The sequence below is a fragment of the Photinus pyralis genome, unplaced genomic scaffold (genome assembly GCF_008802855.1).
Source record: "Photinus pyralis isolate 1611_PpyrPB1 unplaced genomic scaffold, Ppyr1.3 Ppyr1.4_LG3a, whole genome shotgun sequence".
Classification (NCBI taxonomy): Eukaryota; Metazoa; Arthropoda; class Insecta; order Coleoptera; family Lampyridae; genus Photinus; species Photinus pyralis.
Window position 1 is genome coordinate 12,371,700 of NW_022170509.1, and position 18,920 is coordinate 12,390,619.

At 35.9% G+C, this 18,920-nt stretch overlaps 3 protein-coding genes and 1 long non-coding RNA gene across 12 annotated transcripts in view; 2 read left to right on the forward strand and 2 right to left on the reverse strand.

Moving 5' to 3' along the window:
• Positions 1-7,231: 7,231 nt before the first annotated feature.
• On the reverse strand, positions 7,232-8,064 carry LOC116165666. Its single transcript, XR_004144184.1, has 2 exons — positions 7,370-8,064; positions 7,232-7,318 (listed from the first exon to the last, which is right to left on the reverse strand). It is a non-coding gene; the product is annotated as an uncharacterized LOC116165666 (long non-coding RNA).
• A 1,765-nt stretch (positions 8,065-9,829) lies between these two features.
• Positions 9,830-10,291, forward strand: LOC116165765 (N-alpha-acetyltransferase daf-31-like). The gene has a single exon (XM_031480433.1). The coding sequence runs from the start codon at positions 9,830-9,832 to the stop codon at positions 10,289-10,291; it is 462 nt and encodes a 153-aa protein (XP_031336293.1).
• A 3,162-nt stretch (positions 10,292-13,453) lies between these two features.
• On the forward strand, positions 13,454-13,939 carry LOC116165766 (N-terminal acetyltransferase A complex catalytic subunit ard1-like). The gene has a single exon (XM_031480434.1). It carries the CDS (start codon positions 13,454-13,456, stop codon positions 13,937-13,939), a length of 486 nt encoding a protein of 161 aa, XP_031336294.1.
• Positions 13,940-15,276: 1,337 nt separating this feature from the next.
• LOC116165662 (rho GTPase-activating protein 190) overlaps positions 15,277-18,920 on the reverse strand; it is a 33,142-nt gene continuing 29,498 nt past the window's right edge. For 8 of the 9 annotated variants that reach the window (XM_031480286.1, XM_031480283.1, XM_031480285.1 and 5 more), the window contains 2 exons: positions 15,469-18,280; positions 15,277-15,321 (listed from right to left, as the gene is read on the reverse strand). In XM_031480286.1, coding sequence (XP_031336146.1) covers positions 18,082-18,280 — 199 coding nt within the window. In that variant the 3' untranslated portion in view covers positions 15,277-15,321; positions 15,469-18,081. Of the gene's footprint in view, positions 15,331-15,468; positions 18,281-18,920 lie in introns of all 9 variants that reach the window. The other variant, XM_031480284.1, reaches the window with a different exon arrangement.

Sequence of the window (18,920 nt, forward strand, 5' to 3'; positions counted from 1 at the left end):
GATATAACTTTTTCCCTATTATTAGTCTGGAAAAGAGTGGATACCAGGCCTGAGAGGGCCAAAAGGGAACCACTAACATGCCCTCGGCCTTGTCTTGGATTATCTTTTGTAGGCTCCTTAGAACTAAGTTAAAAGGAGGAAACGCATAAAAATTTAAGTCTTTCCAGTTCAAGGTAAATGCATCAACAGCAAAGGATCCTGGGTCTTTATGCCATGAAACGTATTTATCGCATTTGTTATTAATATGTGAAGCAAAAAGATCAACCTCAGGTTTTCCCAAATTGTCGGTTATAAGGTAAAAGGCTTCTTGGGACAATGACCATTCATTTTCAGAGAAAATCTGTCGGGACTCTTGATCCGCTACAAAATTGTCTGCAGAGCTTATATACGATGCAAAAATCCAAATATTCCTAACTTCGCACCACTGCCAAATCTCTCTCGTTAACTTGGAGAGCTTTGGAAATCGAACGCTGCCCATACGGTTAATGTAAGCTATGGCGGTGGTGTTGTCGCATCGTAGAAGAATATTACAGTTAGAAAGAAGATTTGCAAAACATCTTAGACCGTAAAAAACAGCCTTCAGTTCTAAAAGGTTTATATGAAGTGTCTTTTCTGATTCGGACCAAAAGCCGTGAGTTTTCTCAGAGCCGCAACATGCTCCCCAACCTGACAAGGAAGCGTCAGTAAAAATCTCAGTAATAAAAACGTCGTTTCTAATGTTATTAAATGAGTTTAAAATCATTTCTTCCCACCAGTGAAGATCCGGAAGTAAGGAAAGTGGAATAGACATTGACGCACCAAAGTCACCGCCATTTTGAGAGAGAGCTAAGAATTTTTGTCGCTCCAAAGATTTAGTATGGAGCCAGCCGTATTTAACAGCTGGACAAGCTGCAACTAGGAAACCAATAAACCTTGCAAATTCTCGAATTTTGCATGTGGAAGTTTTCTTAAAAAGTGAAGCCCAATTTTTAATATTTAGCTTCTTTTCTAATGGAAGGCTAATTTTCATATCGGTGCTATTAAAAATGAAGCCTAAAAATCTTTGCGATCTGCTGGGGGTTAGAGAACTCTTTTCCTTATTGACAAAGAAACCCAAAGACTCCAACAGAGCGACCAGCAAATGTGTGTTATCCGAACATTGTTTGAAAGAATCCCCAAGAATGAAAAAATCATCCAGATAGTTAACACATAGGATGCCCTGTTGACGTAAAGTAGACGTTACTGGTTTCATCAGTTTCGTGAAACAGTAAGGCGCCACTGAAAGTCCAAAAGGGACGCATGTGAATTCGTACAATTGATTATCAAATCTAAACCTTAAATATTTGCGATAATCTGGATGAATCGGGATGGAAAAATAAGCGTCTTTGAGGTCGACCGTTGTCATGAATAAACCTGTTCTTAATAACCCTTGAGCCGTTCTGTGATCCTCCAATTTAAAATGAGGAGCAACAACATGGACATTTAGTTTCTTAAGATTCAAAATAAACCGCATTTTTCCGTTAGATTTTTCTGTTAAAAAGATTGGCGAAACAAAATGGTCCGGTAAACTAGTACATTTTGAAACGGCTCCTAAGGTTAGAAGCTCTTTGATAGCCGCGTCCAAAAGGATAATTTCGCTGGCGGAAAAACTATGTTTAATTGGACCATCCGAAAATGGAGGGGTCTTGGAAAAAGGTATTTTATAACCTTCAACCCAAGACAAGACTGTGGGATTTGAGGTCACTGTTTTCCAGACATTTTTAAAAAACTGCAGACGGCCTGCTAAAAACAAATTATTACCTACCATTAACGGTATTTCTGATGTATTGATGATTTTTGGGGCATCGAGAGTCGCCCTCTCTGTGACCTTACCTCTCTCTTTCGGTAGGTCGGGCGTCTCCGGTTTAACTGACCACTAGTAGCTGTATGTGACTTCTCTGCCCCCCCTCCCTTCTTTTTCTGAAACGCAACTGAATTCTGTTGGTATCTGTTGTAGAGGGGCTGGGGTACACGAATCTCCTTTCCGACCTTTTCCATAGTCTTAATGGCTTGGATCTTGTCACCTAAATCGGGCCCGAATAAAAAATCTCCAGGAGGGATTTGTTCCACTAAAGTCTTGATATGTTTATTCATGAGAGGAAGAATAAGTTGACGTCGCTTAAGGGAAATATCGTTGAAAAGGCTACAAAGCAAGCGTCCAGAATCCGCGATACTTGATAAAATTCTATCCTTGGAAGCTCTAGGAATATTCTCCTCCTCCTCCAAAATCACATTCAAAGAAATGCCCAGGGCAGCTAAAGCCTTGCTCAGCCGAAATTGGTATTGTGAATGCGTTTGGTCCCTGGTAGAATGAAGCGTATTCAAGTTGGCCTCGACCTCTGGGTTAATACGAGGGGGTGTAAGAAACTTACAATTGATAGGGAGCTCGTATTTTTTGAAGAGCTCATCACACTCTTCTTTAGGAAGGCCAAAACCTAAAATATGAGTCCAAATTGGCTCTACAGCCTTGTGTAAATTAAATGTTGACTTTTTCTGCTGGTTTGGATCGGGACCCAAAATAAGTCGAATTTCTTCAGAGATGCCCGCATCATCAAGCAAGATTAGAGCAGGAGACTCCTCTTTTCGGGGAGAAAAATCAGCAGAACTAGCCACAAGCGCCGCACTACTCGAGTGACGGCCGCCAGGTGCAACGAAATCGATAGTTGCCCTATTAGCTGCGCGACTCGTGTCAGTACGAGTAAAGAGAGAGAGAGCGACGCTGGGGCGGCGGCTTTCTTGTTCCCTTCGAAAGGGAAGCTTTGTAGAAGTCGCCTTACTCGAAGAACGACCTTCACGGCGACCTTGAGTGTCGCGCCCGGGATTCAAACTCGTCTCACTGGGAGAACGACGTTGGGACCTGGAGTGCCGCCGCCGCCGCCTTGAAGAATTCGACTCACTCGGAGAACGGCATTCTCTATTACCTCGTGTAATTGTTTCATTACGAGAACAACTTTCGCGGAAGCGGGAAAAATCTCTTTTAGCCCTGTCTCTCTCCTTTTCCAACTTATCCAATTTCCTCTTGAGATCTCTAATTTCTTTGTTAAAAGAACGCTTAGTCGACGATCTACTCCTAGATCTGTCTCTTTTATGTTTACCCATTGTCCTGTGTTAAATAATAGATTAAATAATAAATTACTTACGTAATCGTAGTCTAAAAAACTACGAACCGCTGAGTAAATGGAAAAAAACAAAAAGAACCAGTTGACGCTGCAAAACAACGGAGTACAGTACGTAGGCACGGAAGAAACGACCGCACAGCAGAGTGCACCAAAAACGAATGAGTAACGGGTTTCCGGCGGTGGCCGCTTAGACGTGGTAAGGGGAAAAGGGAGTAAGTTTGCTTTCTTAGTAAGTCTTAGTTTATTATGGTGCACGCAGAGTAGCGCTGGGAGCGGACTACATGGTAAATAATCAAGATAATATATTCGGACTGGACGCGAATATAATGAATCTTTCATGTACCTAGAGCTACATGGTCTAAGTATTTATATTAAGCATAAGATTTTAACTGTTCCTTGAATTTACATATATAAAATTTTATGACTAGTCAAAAAATATATCATAAACAACACTGTTAATCCAAAAAATATTAACGCGTATAATATAAGAAGAAACCAGTCACTTGTGCTTCGTCATACAAAAAGTAGTTATGAAAGCACGACACTCTATTGTGGAATAAAGTTTTATAACAAACTGGACAACTTTTATATATTTATTTAATGTATATGTGCCCTAATCTTAAGATGCACTTTTTAGCAACCAAACGGACAAAATAAATTAAAGGAACATTTACGAACTATTTCGATATTTTACTGTTTAAATTCTAAAACGTTATTAAATTGAGTATTACTTTCTATAGCCTCGCTTATTAAATTTTCGTGTTATGTTTGTTATTTCAAATCTATTATATAAAGCGATGGGGTATACAAGAGGGAATTTTTTTTTAAATATTGATTTATGAAAAAAATTTATTCTTCATGATATTTTTTGCTTGCTTTGAAAGTACCAATAACGTTTCGATAATCTAAAATTTATTTATAGAAATCGAAATCTGGAAAAAAATAAAAAATTTTTTATTGAAAGTTATCATTCTACATTATAATCAAAATAGCGTATAGGCGCGTACAGACCGAGTTTCCAACGCAAGCCAAGGCACATGTGGTTACAGATTTGGAGGTGTTCGGATTGGTGTGTACCGCGCGAGCCAACGGTTTCCAACCGCTTCCAATGGCGCTGTTGGCGTTCGATTGCGTTCGCTCGGTGAGCGGTACTTCAAAGGGAAATTTGATGTGGTCTGGACAGGATTTGTCGCGATTTTAGTTTTTAGTCGTTTGTCTGCCTTTTTAAAATGTCCACCAGCTTCATTTTGAAGTTCCTCTAGTAAGTCACTGCCACTATACAAACTCCTATTTTTAAATGGTGTTGTTACCTCGTCCTCGTCGCTTGACATTGTTTGACAGACTAGCAGCACCGGTTACCGAACTTTACCCAACACGGTCCCACCAAGTCCAACTCAAATCTTAAATTTTGGTGTGGACGAGGGCATTCCAATCGTTTCCAACGACAAACGTCACGTCACATGTGCTTGGATTCGTTGGCTTGGCGTTGGAATCCGGTCTGTACGCGGCTTATTGCTATCAAACCACAAACAATCGAAACGTTATTGGTACTTTCAAAGCAAGCAAAAAATATCATGAAGAATAAATTTTTGTCATAAATCAATATTTAAAAAAAATTCCCTCTTGTATACCCTTTATACGCTTTACACACTGTATATACTCATAAATATTATAAAATTTTTAATTTATTGTAACATGATGTCTGACTGATGAGTATCAAATTTGCCTGTAATTAGTTGGATATAGGTATATATATCACCCGCATACATCAAAGTGATTGGGCCATATGCTTTAGGTGTAATCCACTTTGCCAGGTTTGGGAATAAAGACAATTTGTATTTCCCTCCATTGTTTAGGTATATGTATCTGAAAGCGATACAGTTCGTATATACAGTGCGATATTCATGTAGAAGTAGACATAGGGATTTCCTATAGAAATTTCCTATGTCTACTTTTACATGATAAAAAGTCACTTGAAAGGCGCCTAATTTTATGCAACCAGTGTAACTACCTACACCAAATGAGGATCTGCCTGTCATACTAATTCATTTGAATATTATCGCTTTGCCTTCCCTATTCTAATTTCGGTTCGTGTGCGATGTATTAAACTAAAGAAAAAGTTGATATTTCCAATTGGTATAGTGCCGATAACAGTTAAAGGAGCTTAAGAGATTTATTTTCTGTGAAGCTAAAGCAACAATATTGAAATTAATAATTAATATGACAGCCAGATCTTTATTTGTTTCAAGAAGTTATTTTGGTTGCATAAATTTAGGCGTCTTTCAGGAGACTTTTTATCATGTAAAAGTAGACAGGAAATCCCTATGTCTACTTCTACATGGATATCACTGTATATTCTTTCTATGTAGATGACAATAACATCCAGTCCCCATTACAGGAGGGCTGATATTCTGCCGATAACAAGCAAAGGACTACGATTCTCCAGGGGAAAAACTGTCATATTAAACTTCCACTGAAAAAGAAACCCTCACCCGAACGTAAAACTGCAAATCTATGGAATTCCCATCACAAATGTTCCATCCAATAAATTCCTGGACCTACATCTTGACACAAAAATTAACCGGAATAACCACCTCAAGCTCAACTATATAAGACAGAGATCAAACGCAATCAATCTTCTGAATATAACCTGTGGAGCCGACAGAAAATCATTGTTGAGGATCTACACAAGTCATCTTCAATCTATAATTGATACTGCATCAATCACATACGACACAGTGTCTAAATCAGATCTAAATAAAATCAATAGCTAATCAAGTCCTTAATTGGAGCTTTTCGAACCAGCCCTATCATCAAACTTCTAGAAGAGGCACGCAGCCTAACGCTCCCAGAAAGACGGAACTACCTGTCTTTAAAATACTTTATCAAAATCGCCGAAGACTCGCACTACCCAAACCATTTTAAGGCATTTCACTCCAGTTTTGAAAACTATTACTACAACCGATGCAAGCCTTTCGGATAAACCCATCCTAAAGCCAATATGGACATAGTGGCCTTCAGCTGTGGAGATGTGCCAAGAAATCCAATATCAGTATTATCCAGAGCTTCCAATCCAGATCATGCGCTCAATAATAAACGCACCCTGGTATGTTGCTATTCACAAAGACCTGGGGATCCCTTATGCGCAAGACGAGATCCGCCGAATTGCTGTCAACTATCACACAAAAACTCACGGACACCTCTCAAACGATGAAATCCCAAGGAGACTACACAGGACCTGGCCAACCGATCTATTATTACACTATTACACATCATAGTACATTAATCTCGCATTAATCTGTAATATATAGGTATATAGGAGTAACATCAATGGATGATTATCTCCCTCAATGTCTTATACTTATACAACCCATTTGAGTAGATGCAATTGATATCAATAAAAAAAAATTCATTTATTCATAGAGGAACAAATGTAACGTTCTCCCTTGATGGTCAGTACACTAATTCCCTGCAGAAGAAGATGCCAAAAAAAAGTATAGGTGGCAGAGCCTAATTCGTTTTATAATACGAAACTTAGCCTCATTAGTTTAAAGCGCTACCAACTTATTTAATTTTTTGGTCAAATCTGTTCAACCATGGCTGGAAAAGCAATGCTCTTGTTGAAAATTGGATAGGCCTTATCAAATGTAATATGCTACATGAGAAAATTCACCAAAAAACTACCCTATCTGTGTATATGTGCCAGAAATAGTATTTCACAAAAAAATGGAACAAAAACGTTGCAAGTCATCAACAAACTATTTTAAAACCAAATATGTAAACAGTTTGGAAAGAAAAATAAGATTTCCCACGAATATAAAAAAAACATTGCCCTTGATTATGTAGTAGCGGTTATGGGAATGAGAAAAACTGTATTACCATGTCCTCCAACACGCTTGACATGTGGTTAGATAATAGTTTAATTGATTTTTATTTATTGCAACTTGACGTTATTTGAGCATTACTTACCTCATTACTCACCTTTTAAATGGTTAAAGATATACCACCTGACATATACCTTTACAGAAGGATGGATATAACTATGGCATACAAACAATAGCAAAGAAATGTTGGATTTTAAACCAGTTACATACCGACAAGTTTTAAGGAACCATATCGTGAGGCATTCATCTTTAGCCAATTTGGAAGTACCTAGGTATTGTGTATGGCATGCCGAGAACCTAAAGATGTAGTGGTGAGCGTAAAAAAACAAAAAACAACGGCGGACTCACGAACAAGATTGTTTTGTGTACTCTTCCACAGATGGGTTCACATGAACTGTCTATTTAATACTATTCCCAGCGAAAATGATAGACGTGATTTTTGTAAAATAGCACAGTGAGGGCCGAGGTGGTGATAAAAATTAAATACGTTTACGTAATATAGGTATAATATGTACAGTAACTCCGGTTTAGTTACGCCAAGTTACACGATAATGTATTAAAACCTCAGTTCTGACAGCTAACTGTTTGACCATCCCGAATATAGGGCTTTTTCTCTGATGGTCCTGAAATTTTGGGTCGATTGGGAAAAAATCATCACACAAAGTGAATACGGTAACCGTATACATCAGACTTACCAATGAGCTTGCAGTACAGTTTTACGAAAATTTAGACTTTGAAAATGAAGGAGTCGAAGCAGAGTATTTTTCCGACCAGACCGATGCCTATGTACTGAAGTACAATTTAACCAACTTTGTCATAACTGAAGGAGTTGCCAATTGATGTAATGCAGCATTGCGTATTTGTAAGGGTTGCACGAATTCGGTAGACGTATGATTTTGTTCCGCCTTCTCAAACATTCACTGAACTTCCAAATTTTGTGTCGTATGCCTTTGCGTTGAACAATTCAAAGTAGGTACTTATGATTTATTAGGTTTCACATGGAAGTACAAATAGATTTTACTGCATGTGGTGAGTAACAAATATTTAATTGGTTATGTCAGTTGTTATCTGGTTCCGTTATATCGAAATTAGACAAATCACATTTCATAAGGTACGCGTCCCCGTCATCTTCAAAATATCCATAGGCAATTTCTTGAGGTTGAAAGTTTAATTTTTTATACAACCGTATTATGTTATTATATTATTATACTATATTATAGCAGGAGAGTTGCTATGTCTAGTGTATAAAGTTACGCCTGTGGCCTTTATGGTGACGGACTATGGAACTAAAGAAGCGATGACACAATTTTTCGCCGTATCATATGTTTCGAAATTGTTGGTCTACTGCTATAACGCTATTAGTTCACCTTCCCATCTCCTTTTCATTCGCCCGAGCCATGTATTTTCCATTCCTCACTTTCAACCACAAATAGCCAATGGGGAAAATTCGTCATGTAGTACTTCGTTTGTAATGCTGACGTAGTACGAAAAAAGTTTCTTGCGTGACAGTTTACCATGTCATTAAGATCGCTAATATTTGCGCTACGAATTTCAAGCATTTCTTTAGGCAAAGTGGATAATTAAGTCTCAAAAACTTGTCTACTAAATTCGGTTAAACGAAAAGTTCTCAAAAATGTTGAAATGGAGTGGTAGCCTTGATTTTGTTAATCAAAACTCTCTAGTTGTTTTCCCGTTAAATTTTAACAACTACTCGCGGACCAGCGCAATGGCAACAAAGTGGTGGACATGCACCCCTGATAGTACCTACCAGGGTCACATCCCCACCACAATTGACAAAATTCTGGGAGAGGCGGCTACGCCATCAGGCATATGCCAAAGTATCAAGTACTTTTGGTTGCACACTAGGCAAAAATTCCACCCAAGTTTTTGTAGGACGGATGATTTGTCTCCTCTACCTACTGTTATAGTGAACAATTTACCGTTATGTAGACACTTACGATGGATAGTGAAATTTAGCATTAAAATTCATAAACTCTTTATAAATACATGTAACTTAAACGGTATAACAAAATATGTACACTTTATCACTATTACATCAATTGCCAACTCCTTCAGTTATGACGAAGTTGGGTTTACATCATGATGCTATTATATTAACGCAGCAGTACTTATAAAACTCGCTAGCAAGGATTTCCTATCCTTTGGACATAATGATTTCTAGACAAAACGTTGGTATGAAGCATAACACATTAAAACACAAACTAAATATTTAGATTTCTAGATATGGTATCAAAATGCCGTCTGAACTGTTCTTTTTTTCCTACTATTTTCATTTTTGAGCTAGAGTCCCTTTAAGATTCTAGAATGTAAAATCAGCTCAACTAAGCTACTCTTAGGCATTGACTAAACATAAGCTGCATTTAGACCAATTTATGCCAGCATCCACTACTAAATTGCATTAGCCAAATATTTAAGTAGGTAGGTACTTCATTTAACTTTACAAAAAATATGAACTAGCTGGAGTAAAATATCATGATACTTAAATTTAAATTTCGCGCCAATACGCGACAGACAACAGAATTTCGAACTACGAAAGTTATTTGATTATCCTAGGTAGGTATGTATATTAAAAAAAAACCGCCTAATGAAAATAAAATAGAAATTTAAGTGTTCCAATTTCTGATTAGAAATTTACTTTAACAAAACTTTTCAAAAAGTTTGAAGCTAACAAGCAGGGCTACCAACGTCACTAGGTAACTGGCGACATTTAAAGTCTAACCTAAATTCTGCATTCTGCTGATTTAATAATCATTTCTGCAAAAAATGTTAAAAATTCGGGTTGCAAATATGAGTGACGTTCCCAAGATCCTCAAGTGCCATCAGCAAAACTTTGAGCCGTATTTGTGTGCTATACAAATTAAATGTTGTATGGGCGAGTTCCCCGATTTAGCATTTGTACTAGAAAGCACAGCTAAAGAAATCCACGGCTACATACTTGGTGAAATGAGAATTAAAAAGAAACAGGAGTACGGAGTACTGACCTCATTGGCAGTTAATAAACAATTCCGAGAAAAGGGGTACGGTACAAAATTGTGCAACTCCCTTTTTAATGCCCTGGTCCAAAATTACAAAGCGAATATGGTAACCGTATACACCAGCATTACCAACGAGCTTGCTTTACAGTTTTACAAAAATTTAAACTTTGAAAATGAAGGAATTGAATCAGAGTATTTTTCCGACATGAAAGATGCCTACGTACTGAAACGCAATTTATCCAACTTCGTTGTAACTGAAGGAGTTGGCAATTGATGTAATAGTCATAAAGTGTACATATTTTGTTAGTCCGTCTAAGTTACATATTATAATAAAAACAATTTTATAAGTACTTCAATTTTTTTCTATTACTGAGGTACCCATCTGCCGCCTATGCTTTGCAGTAGAAATGTAAAGTTTATAACTAAATTTCGAAATCTAACGTTGGTTATTTACCAGAAAATTTAAATTCATCGCAAGAAAAAATAGAATTATATACATATACAGTGTGTTACACATAAGTACCTAATCATAAAGACCATGTGAAATAAAGCTTAAGATGACTTAGTAAGATAGCTTATTCTACTTTTATTAGTTCAGTTGAACATACTGAGTACCTCAAGAAGTTCTGGCAACATCTTCTGATCAAAAAGGATACCTACTTCTCGTCTGCCTACAATGATGGCACTAAGTTTTCCCATCAGTAAGAAATTGTCTATGGTTTTAAGCAATTCTTTATGAGCGTTTACAATACTCACGAGAACTGTTCTCGCACTCGTGATGGCGTGGGATGCGATTCACCTACTTATTATGGTTCCCTTGATATAAAATTTATTTCACCTGATGATATTGAGTTAGCTAGAAGAGCTTAAAAACAAACCTACCGCAGGCCACGATCAGCTACCCTCATTTTTTATGAAAGAATGCAAAGAAGCATTAATTTATCCATTGATTTGAATATACAATTTCATTATCAAAACACCGAAATTTCCGGATATATGGAAAATTTCTCGAGTTGCTCCTATCCGCAAAGTCGGCAATGCTTCAATTGTATCCGATTATTGGCCAATTATATTTATTGCTAACTTCCCCAAAATCTTTGAAATAATATTGTATAGAAACATGTATAATCATTTCAAACATTACTTATATCTGCGGTTACCAAAGCTTTGCTGAACAGCGCTCTATCATATCCAATTTGGCCTGTTTTTCCCAGTACGTTATAGACGTGATTGATAAACAAGGCCAAGTACATACAATATACTGACCTATATCCCACGCGTCCGACCGAATAGACCATAATATGCCCATTATCAAACTTAACAGTATCAGTTTTACGTTTTAGTAACGCAATTATGAACCTAATTAAAACCTACTTACTTAACTATGTTACATACAATGGTTACAAATCATATATATCCCCACTTCAGGAATACCTCAGGGCTCTATCTTAGGCCCTTTGTTGTTCCTGATCTACATCAATAATCTTCTCCACCACTTACATAAGTGCAAATAGTGTTTGATGTACGTTGACGATGTGAAATTGTTTCTTTGTTTCTGTTTATCACATTTCCTTGTCCTTCAATTCGAGTTAAATTGTTTAGCCGATTGGTGCCATCTTAATAAACTATCCCTAAATGTTAATAAATGTCTGTTATACTCGCAAGAAATTCCCTTTTATTTCTCAATATTCTCTTAATTCAACAAATTTATTATGACAAGATACGTTCAAAGACCTTTGATAGCACTTTTAACTTCTCTGTTCATATTTCACTATTTCGTCTACATATAAAATGATGGGCTTCATAATGCATAACACAATGATTTAAAAAAACTATTAGACAATTTTGTTCCTTAGCTCGTCAAGTGTGTACACAACAAATTTCGTAGAATTCTCTCAATTTTGGTTGGCCAAAAATTTGAGTGGAATTTTTTTTGTGTGTAACACTCTGTATATAATCATTTCTGCTTAGAAATTTACTTTAAAAAAACTTTTTGAAAAGGTTTATACTAAAAAGCAGGGCTACCAACTTTACTGGGTAAATGGCGACATTTGAAGTTTAACGGAAATTCTGGTTCTCCTGATTTAATAACTCAATTCTGAGAGATCCTCCTGAAGTGCCATGAGCAAAACTGTGAGCCGTATTTGTCGGCTACACAACTTAAATCTCGAATAGGTGAGTTCCACCTAGGATTTGTACTAGGAAGCAAGACCAAAGAGATCCACGGCTACATACTTGCCGAAATGAGAATTAAAAAGAAACTTGGGTGGAAATTATGGCCGTGTGCAACAAAAAGTAGTTGTTAAAATTCAAATTAAGCGGGAAAACAGTTAGGGAGTTTTGATTATCAAAATCAAGGTTACCACATTTCAAAATTTCTTTTCAGTTTACCCGTATTTAGTAGACAAGTTTTTGAGACTTAATTATTCCCTTTGTTGAAAGAAATGCTTAAAATTCGTAGCGCAAATATTAGCGATCTGAATGGTATGCTAAACTGTCACGCAAGAAACTTTTTTCGTACTACGTCAGCGTTACAAATGAAGTACTACATGACGGATTTTCCTCACTTGGTATTTGTAGCTGAAAGTGAGGAAAGAAAAATACATGGCTACATAATCGGGAGAATGAAAAGGAGATGGGAAGGTGAACTAATAGCCTTAGCAGTAGACCAACAATTTCGAAACATGGGATACGGCCAAAAATTGTGCAATCACTTCCTTAGTTCCATGGTCCGCCACCATAAAGCCAAGGGGGTAACTTTATACACTAGACTTAGCAACTCTGCCGCTATACGATTGTATAAAAAATTAAACTTTCAACCTGAAGAAATTGACTATGAATATTTTGAAGACGAGGAGGATGCGTACCTTATGAAATGTGATTTGTCTAATTTCGTTATAACGGAACCAGTTAAGTGACAAACAGCAGTTTGTTACTCATATTAATGTAGTTACATGCAATAAATTCTTTTTGTACTTCCAAATTTCACCACTATTTTGAAGCTGGCTCATAATCGAAACACGTTGGACCCTCGCTTTATTTGGAAAATATGATTGTTTTGAATCTCCCTACCACCCAGCTTTTTAGCGTAACACAACAAAGTTGAGGTCGTCTGTCTGCCTTTCCATCGAGATCTCGGCCCCTGGACCACCTAGAGACTTCTGGTTTTCCCTAATTGATAACTGCTATGGTCTATATTTCCCGTTACTCATCATTTACAGTTGTGTTACGCGGCAACGCCCACGAGTGGGTTTTTAAACATTTTTTTACATACTTATATGTAACACTCTGTACATAATCATTTCTGATTAGAAATTTAATTTGAAAAATTTGGTACTAAAAAGCAGGGCTGCCAACATCACCAGGTAAATGGCAACATTTAAAGTTTAACGGAAATTCTGAATTCTGCTGATTTAATAACTCAATTCTGAGAAAAATGTTAGAAATTCGCGTTGCAGAGATCCGTGACATCCCCAAAATCATCAAGTGCCATGAGCGAAACTTTGAGCCGTATTTGTCTGCTACACAACTTAAATCTCATATGGGTGAGTTCCCCCACCTAGCATTTGTACTGGAAAGCAAGACCAAAGAGATCCACGGCTACATACTTGGCGAAATGAGAATTAAAAAGAAACAGGAGTACGGAGTACTGACCTCATTGGCAGTTAATAAACGATTCCGAGAGAAGGGGTACGGTAAGAAATTGTGCAACTCCCTGTTTAATGCCATGATCCAAACTTACAAAGCGAATACGGTAACGGTATACATCAGACTTACCAACGAGCTTGCAGTACAGTTTTACGAAAATTTAGACTTTGAAAATGAAGGAGTCGAAGCAGAGTATTTTTCCGACCAGACCGATGCCTATGTACTGAAGTACAATTTAACCAACTTTGTCATAACTGAAGGAGTTGCCAATTGATGTAATAGTGATAAAGTGTACATATTTTGTTATACCGTTTAAGTTACATGTATTAATAAAGAGTTTAAGAATTTCAATGCTAAATTTCATTATCCATTGTAAGTGTCTACATAACGCTAAATTGTTCACTCAGTTGACTCAGTGTGTTCAAATTCAAATTAAGCGGGAAAACAATTAGGGAGTTTTGATTATCAAAATCAAGGTACCACTACATTTCAAAATTTCAGAACTTTTAGTTTACCCAAATTTAGACGATTTAAGACTTAATTATCCCCTTTGTTGAAAGAAATGCTTAAAATTCGTAGCGCAAATATTAGCGATCTTAATGATATGCTAAACTGTCATGCAAAAAACTTTTTTCGTACTACGTCAGCGTTACAAATGAAGTACTACATGACGGATTTCCCCCATTTGGTATTTGTGGCTGAAAGTGAGGAAAGAAAAATACATGGCTACATAATCGGGCGAATGAAAAGGAGACGGGAAGGTGAACTAATAGCCTTAGCAGTAGACCAACAATTTCGAAACATGGGATATGGCAAAAAATTATGTCATCGCTTCCTTAGTTCCATGGTCCGTCACCATAAGGCAAAGAGCGTAACTTTATACACTAGACTTAGCAATTCTGCCGCTATACGATTGTATAAAAAATTAAACTTTCAACCTGAAGAAATTGACTATGGATATTTCGAAGACGACGAGGATGCGTACCTTATGAAATGTGATTTGTCTAATTTCGTTATAACGGAACCTGTTAACAAGTGACATACCAGTTTGTTACTCATATTAATGTAGAGTTACATGCAATAAAATCTTTTTGTACTTTCACTGTGAATTGTTCAATGCAAAGGCGAGAGACAAAAATTTTGAAGTTCGATGAATGTTTGAGAACACATTTCATGCATGCACACCCATACAAAATGCAAATCACCTTGCATCTTAAGGCCATTGTATATCAATCTTAAGTTGACATCTTTTGGGGTTTCAGTTCTGTAAATTTATATTCATTAAAGGGAGCCCATACATATTAAACGTATCTCTATTTTGCAAGTAAAATTTAATGATGATGCATAACATTTTTTGCAATATAAATTGACCCCAACTACTCGACAGCGAGTATAAATTGTCTCACTAAAAGTATCCAACTTCGCATATTTTAACTAAAGTCTCTGCTTCTTGATATAAAAACATTTGAGTTACGTAGTGCCCCCAAAAGTATCACACATGCCTTAAAATTAGATACAGCTAAAAATTGGTAGATAACCAAGCGAGAATTTTGCAAAATACAATTAATACCTACCAATTTTTAACCAACTTAGCCACATAAATGTACTTACCTTGCAAGGTCATCGGTGTAGCAATTTCCCAGACTTGTAGGTGATCTGTAAAATCTGGTCTTATTAATAATTTGTCCAATTTTTGTCAATTATTTTTTTTAAATTTATTATAACTACGCAATTTTACACTAAAGCTCATAGCAATATAGACCTATTCATTTATTCTCTACATAGACAGTAAAAGGTACTCACTTTTCGATTATTGATGTAGTGGAATGTTTGATAATCTTGCATGCTCAATCCTAGTGAATCGCAGCCGTCTGTGGAAAAACATAGAAGATTACCACATGGGGTTTTCATTTGATGTTAAAGATATTGACAATCCTCTTGATAGTTAAAACATTTCATTTATTACAATTAGATAAAGTTAGGTACTTACTCATTGGTATGCTAATAAATAAAGTTTACAAACACGATAGGAAATAATCAAATTCTATTAAATGTAAGTATTAAATGCCAGAACAAAGACGGAAAATCAAATCCACTTACCTGTGTCGCTTTTCATAAATAAACTAATGACTTCAACAGGCTCCTATATTGTAGAGTACCAAAACAAAAAAATTTTCCAAATAATTTGGGAATCCATTTTTTGTTTCGAAGTTTCCAATTTTGTCAGAATGTTTCCAAAATTCCCACTTAAGATTGTACACCACAAAACAGAGGTAAAAAATTTCGTACCTATACTATACTCCAGTACGAATAATATATATATTTTGAAAGGTACCCACTTTATGGTACAATAATATTATAAGATGAATGTGCATCACCGTGAGGCTTCTTTAAGGGATATAGATTTTTTTCATCAGATTATTATCTAGTACCTTCAGTTTGGGGTGCGCCATCTTAAGAATAGCAATTTTGAATAATCATTTTCAAAAACCTAGATAAAGCCGCTAATCTTCCTACGTGTTATGGTTGCTGGAAAAGAAATTAAGAAAGAAACGCAAGTAGGTCTAGTACCACCACCTGTTTTTCCTACTATGTTACATACTGTATTTATTCCCCTTGGTGGCTGAAAGGTTACTGCGTCGATTGGGTAATGTTAGCTTACTTAAAAATGATATTAGTTTAGGATGTACTAAATGTGTTATGAGATAATAATACCAGGAAAAAACCAAGGGAACTTGCTCATTACGTATTTTAGTAATATTTGGCGCATGCTTTGAATTCTTCTAACAGCAAGCTTATTAGTTTCGCCAGATTCCAGTTAAAATGGGTCAATTATTGAACAGTAAATAAATTAATTACACATCTGCAATAGACCTGAAAAGTGCACATTATTCACTGCTTGTCCACAAAAATGGTTGAGATTTTAGTTTTCTTTATGTATGTGTCTAATTGCCCTTGGGTTAAGTTCATCATTCGCTACCTTTCCTCATTCTAAGCTACCATCACCAAGTTATGCGTCAAACATTTTAAATCAAGCAACCAATGTCCTGTTCAAGCATTTATATTTATAGAGAAACGATGGTTTATGGTTTACAAAGTACCTGAAAAATCGTAAGGTGCAGTGGAGGTTTGACGTCTCACAAATACTACATAGATCAGCACACCATTTAAAAATCCTGTAAAGATGAGAATACACACACATGAGGGAAAACTTTATTAGCGTACAATTATTTATTAGGCAGTTGATTAATACAAATTTGTCATTACAAAAACAGAGTATTTAACCCACACTCGGGTCACATTATATGGGAACTTACTAGTATATCCACATATGTTACATGTATTGTATTTATAGCTTACAAAAACATTTTCACAATTTATGGATCCCGATAATTAAAGCGTGGTGCACATCCAACTGTATATACACGACCAGGATCCACAAGCCGTCAAGCAAGAAATGCTTACAAACTATTATATTCAGTCTGACCGAAATCTTCGCAGTCAGATCCATTATGACAGATCAATTCCTAATGTAGATATAAATATTTTGGTTTTCAAAAAATTGCACAAATTTATTTATAGTGTATAACAACACATAGTTCTGTTTTACATATCAATGTTCAATAAATTACTAAATTAAAAAATATCACTTCTGAAATGTTAATTGAAATAAATCGTTTTACTCGTAGGGCGATGTAGGCTATTGACAGCCAGACTAGAGCCCTTAACACAGCAATGAGTTGTGCATCACAATAGCAGACTTATTACTATAAAACATTGACTTTGTGCCAGACACTGCTTATGACGATTTTTGCAAATTAAATATTGCAAAGATCTAACACTAGTAAATCATATAGCTATCGTCTGGTTCTATTACTACCATGAATTATCATCGGAATTAGTACAAATCAGCAAAAAAATAAATACATCTTCATAAAATCTTTTAAATATTATAAAAGAACAATAGTTTATATGGACTTGGTAGTAAATACCGTTTTTATCGTTGATAATGGGAGGGAGACAGTTTATGAACGGATCTGACAATATTCCTTTAATAAGTGTAAGAGAAAACAGTAACAAATAAAAGAGATTAACATTTAACGTAAATTTGTTTTATAAAAAGCTTCTTACAACACTTTCATACTTTAGTATCAAATGATGTAATCCTATCCTAAAATCCATGTAAAAATACTGTCATTACTTAGGTCACAATATTCACCTCAGAGCGAAACTTAATAAAATTGTTATGATACTTTTATTACGCAAGTAGGTTACAACCAAATTCGCGGTTATACACCTTATTGTAAACTTTTACAAATAATTATCGAAGGCCTCCCCAAATTTATATTAATTTTATTAAGTCATGGAATGCTACATATCGAGGCTATAAGTTGTGCGTTTCGACAAGTCATTCGCTCAAACCATAACAAACGCTTCCTTCCCACAGAACAGAAACGGATATTGATCGATCATAGTTTGCACGATGTCCTCCAAATATGGACGCATTTGTTCAAATCGACCCATATCACTGAACTCAATCGGTAACAAAGTTGGCCACCAACAGATCGCCAAATTCTTACTGTCCATACTATTTAACTTGGAGTTTTCAGATATTCTAAATATCAAACAATTATTAACATATTAATCAAAACAAACAATAAGCTATAGTCACTTATTTAAAAAAAGTTCAATGATACAGTCCATATCAAATGTACTGAAAAATTGTAATTTAAAGGAGTGCTACGTTTATGATCAAGTTAAGAAATGAAATCCAATGTTACAAATATTAATAGCAGAACAAAAATTCACATGGTGAATAATTACATGTTAATTAATGCCCCAATAAGAATTAACAGATCTTTTCTTTTAGAAGCTACAACATGCTCCGCTAGTTTTAGATGGAACTCAGCAACAGACTACCTCAAAAGGAGCCAGAACAGAAGAATAAATTAAGAAACATTGTGAATGTTGAATCGATTAGACTCAACTTTTGGAATCGCGTATTATATGGCAAGAGCTGTGCCCATATTGAATTTGATGCAATTCGGTTCATATTTTTTCGCCCTCATTGCCAATTCATGAACTTCGATCTACAAATTTGATAAAGAATTCACCTACAACATTTCACTGTAATCGGTCCATTCGTTATCGAGATTTCATGCAAACGGGCAGACGGACAGACACCACAAAATTATAAACTTGCTAGATCATTAATAAAAATAGGTCAGTTTGGTGTGTTACATTATCAACTGACG

What these genes read in the sequence shown, in the direction of transcription:
- LOC116165765 (XM_031480433.1), top strand. Translation starts at nt 9,830, where the DNA reads ATGAGTGACGTTCCCAAGATCCTCAAGTGCCATCAGCAAAACTTTGAG.
- LOC116165766 (XM_031480434.1), top strand. Translation starts at nt 13,454, where the DNA reads ATGTTAGAAATTCGCGTTGCAGAGATCCGTGACATCCCCAAAATCATC.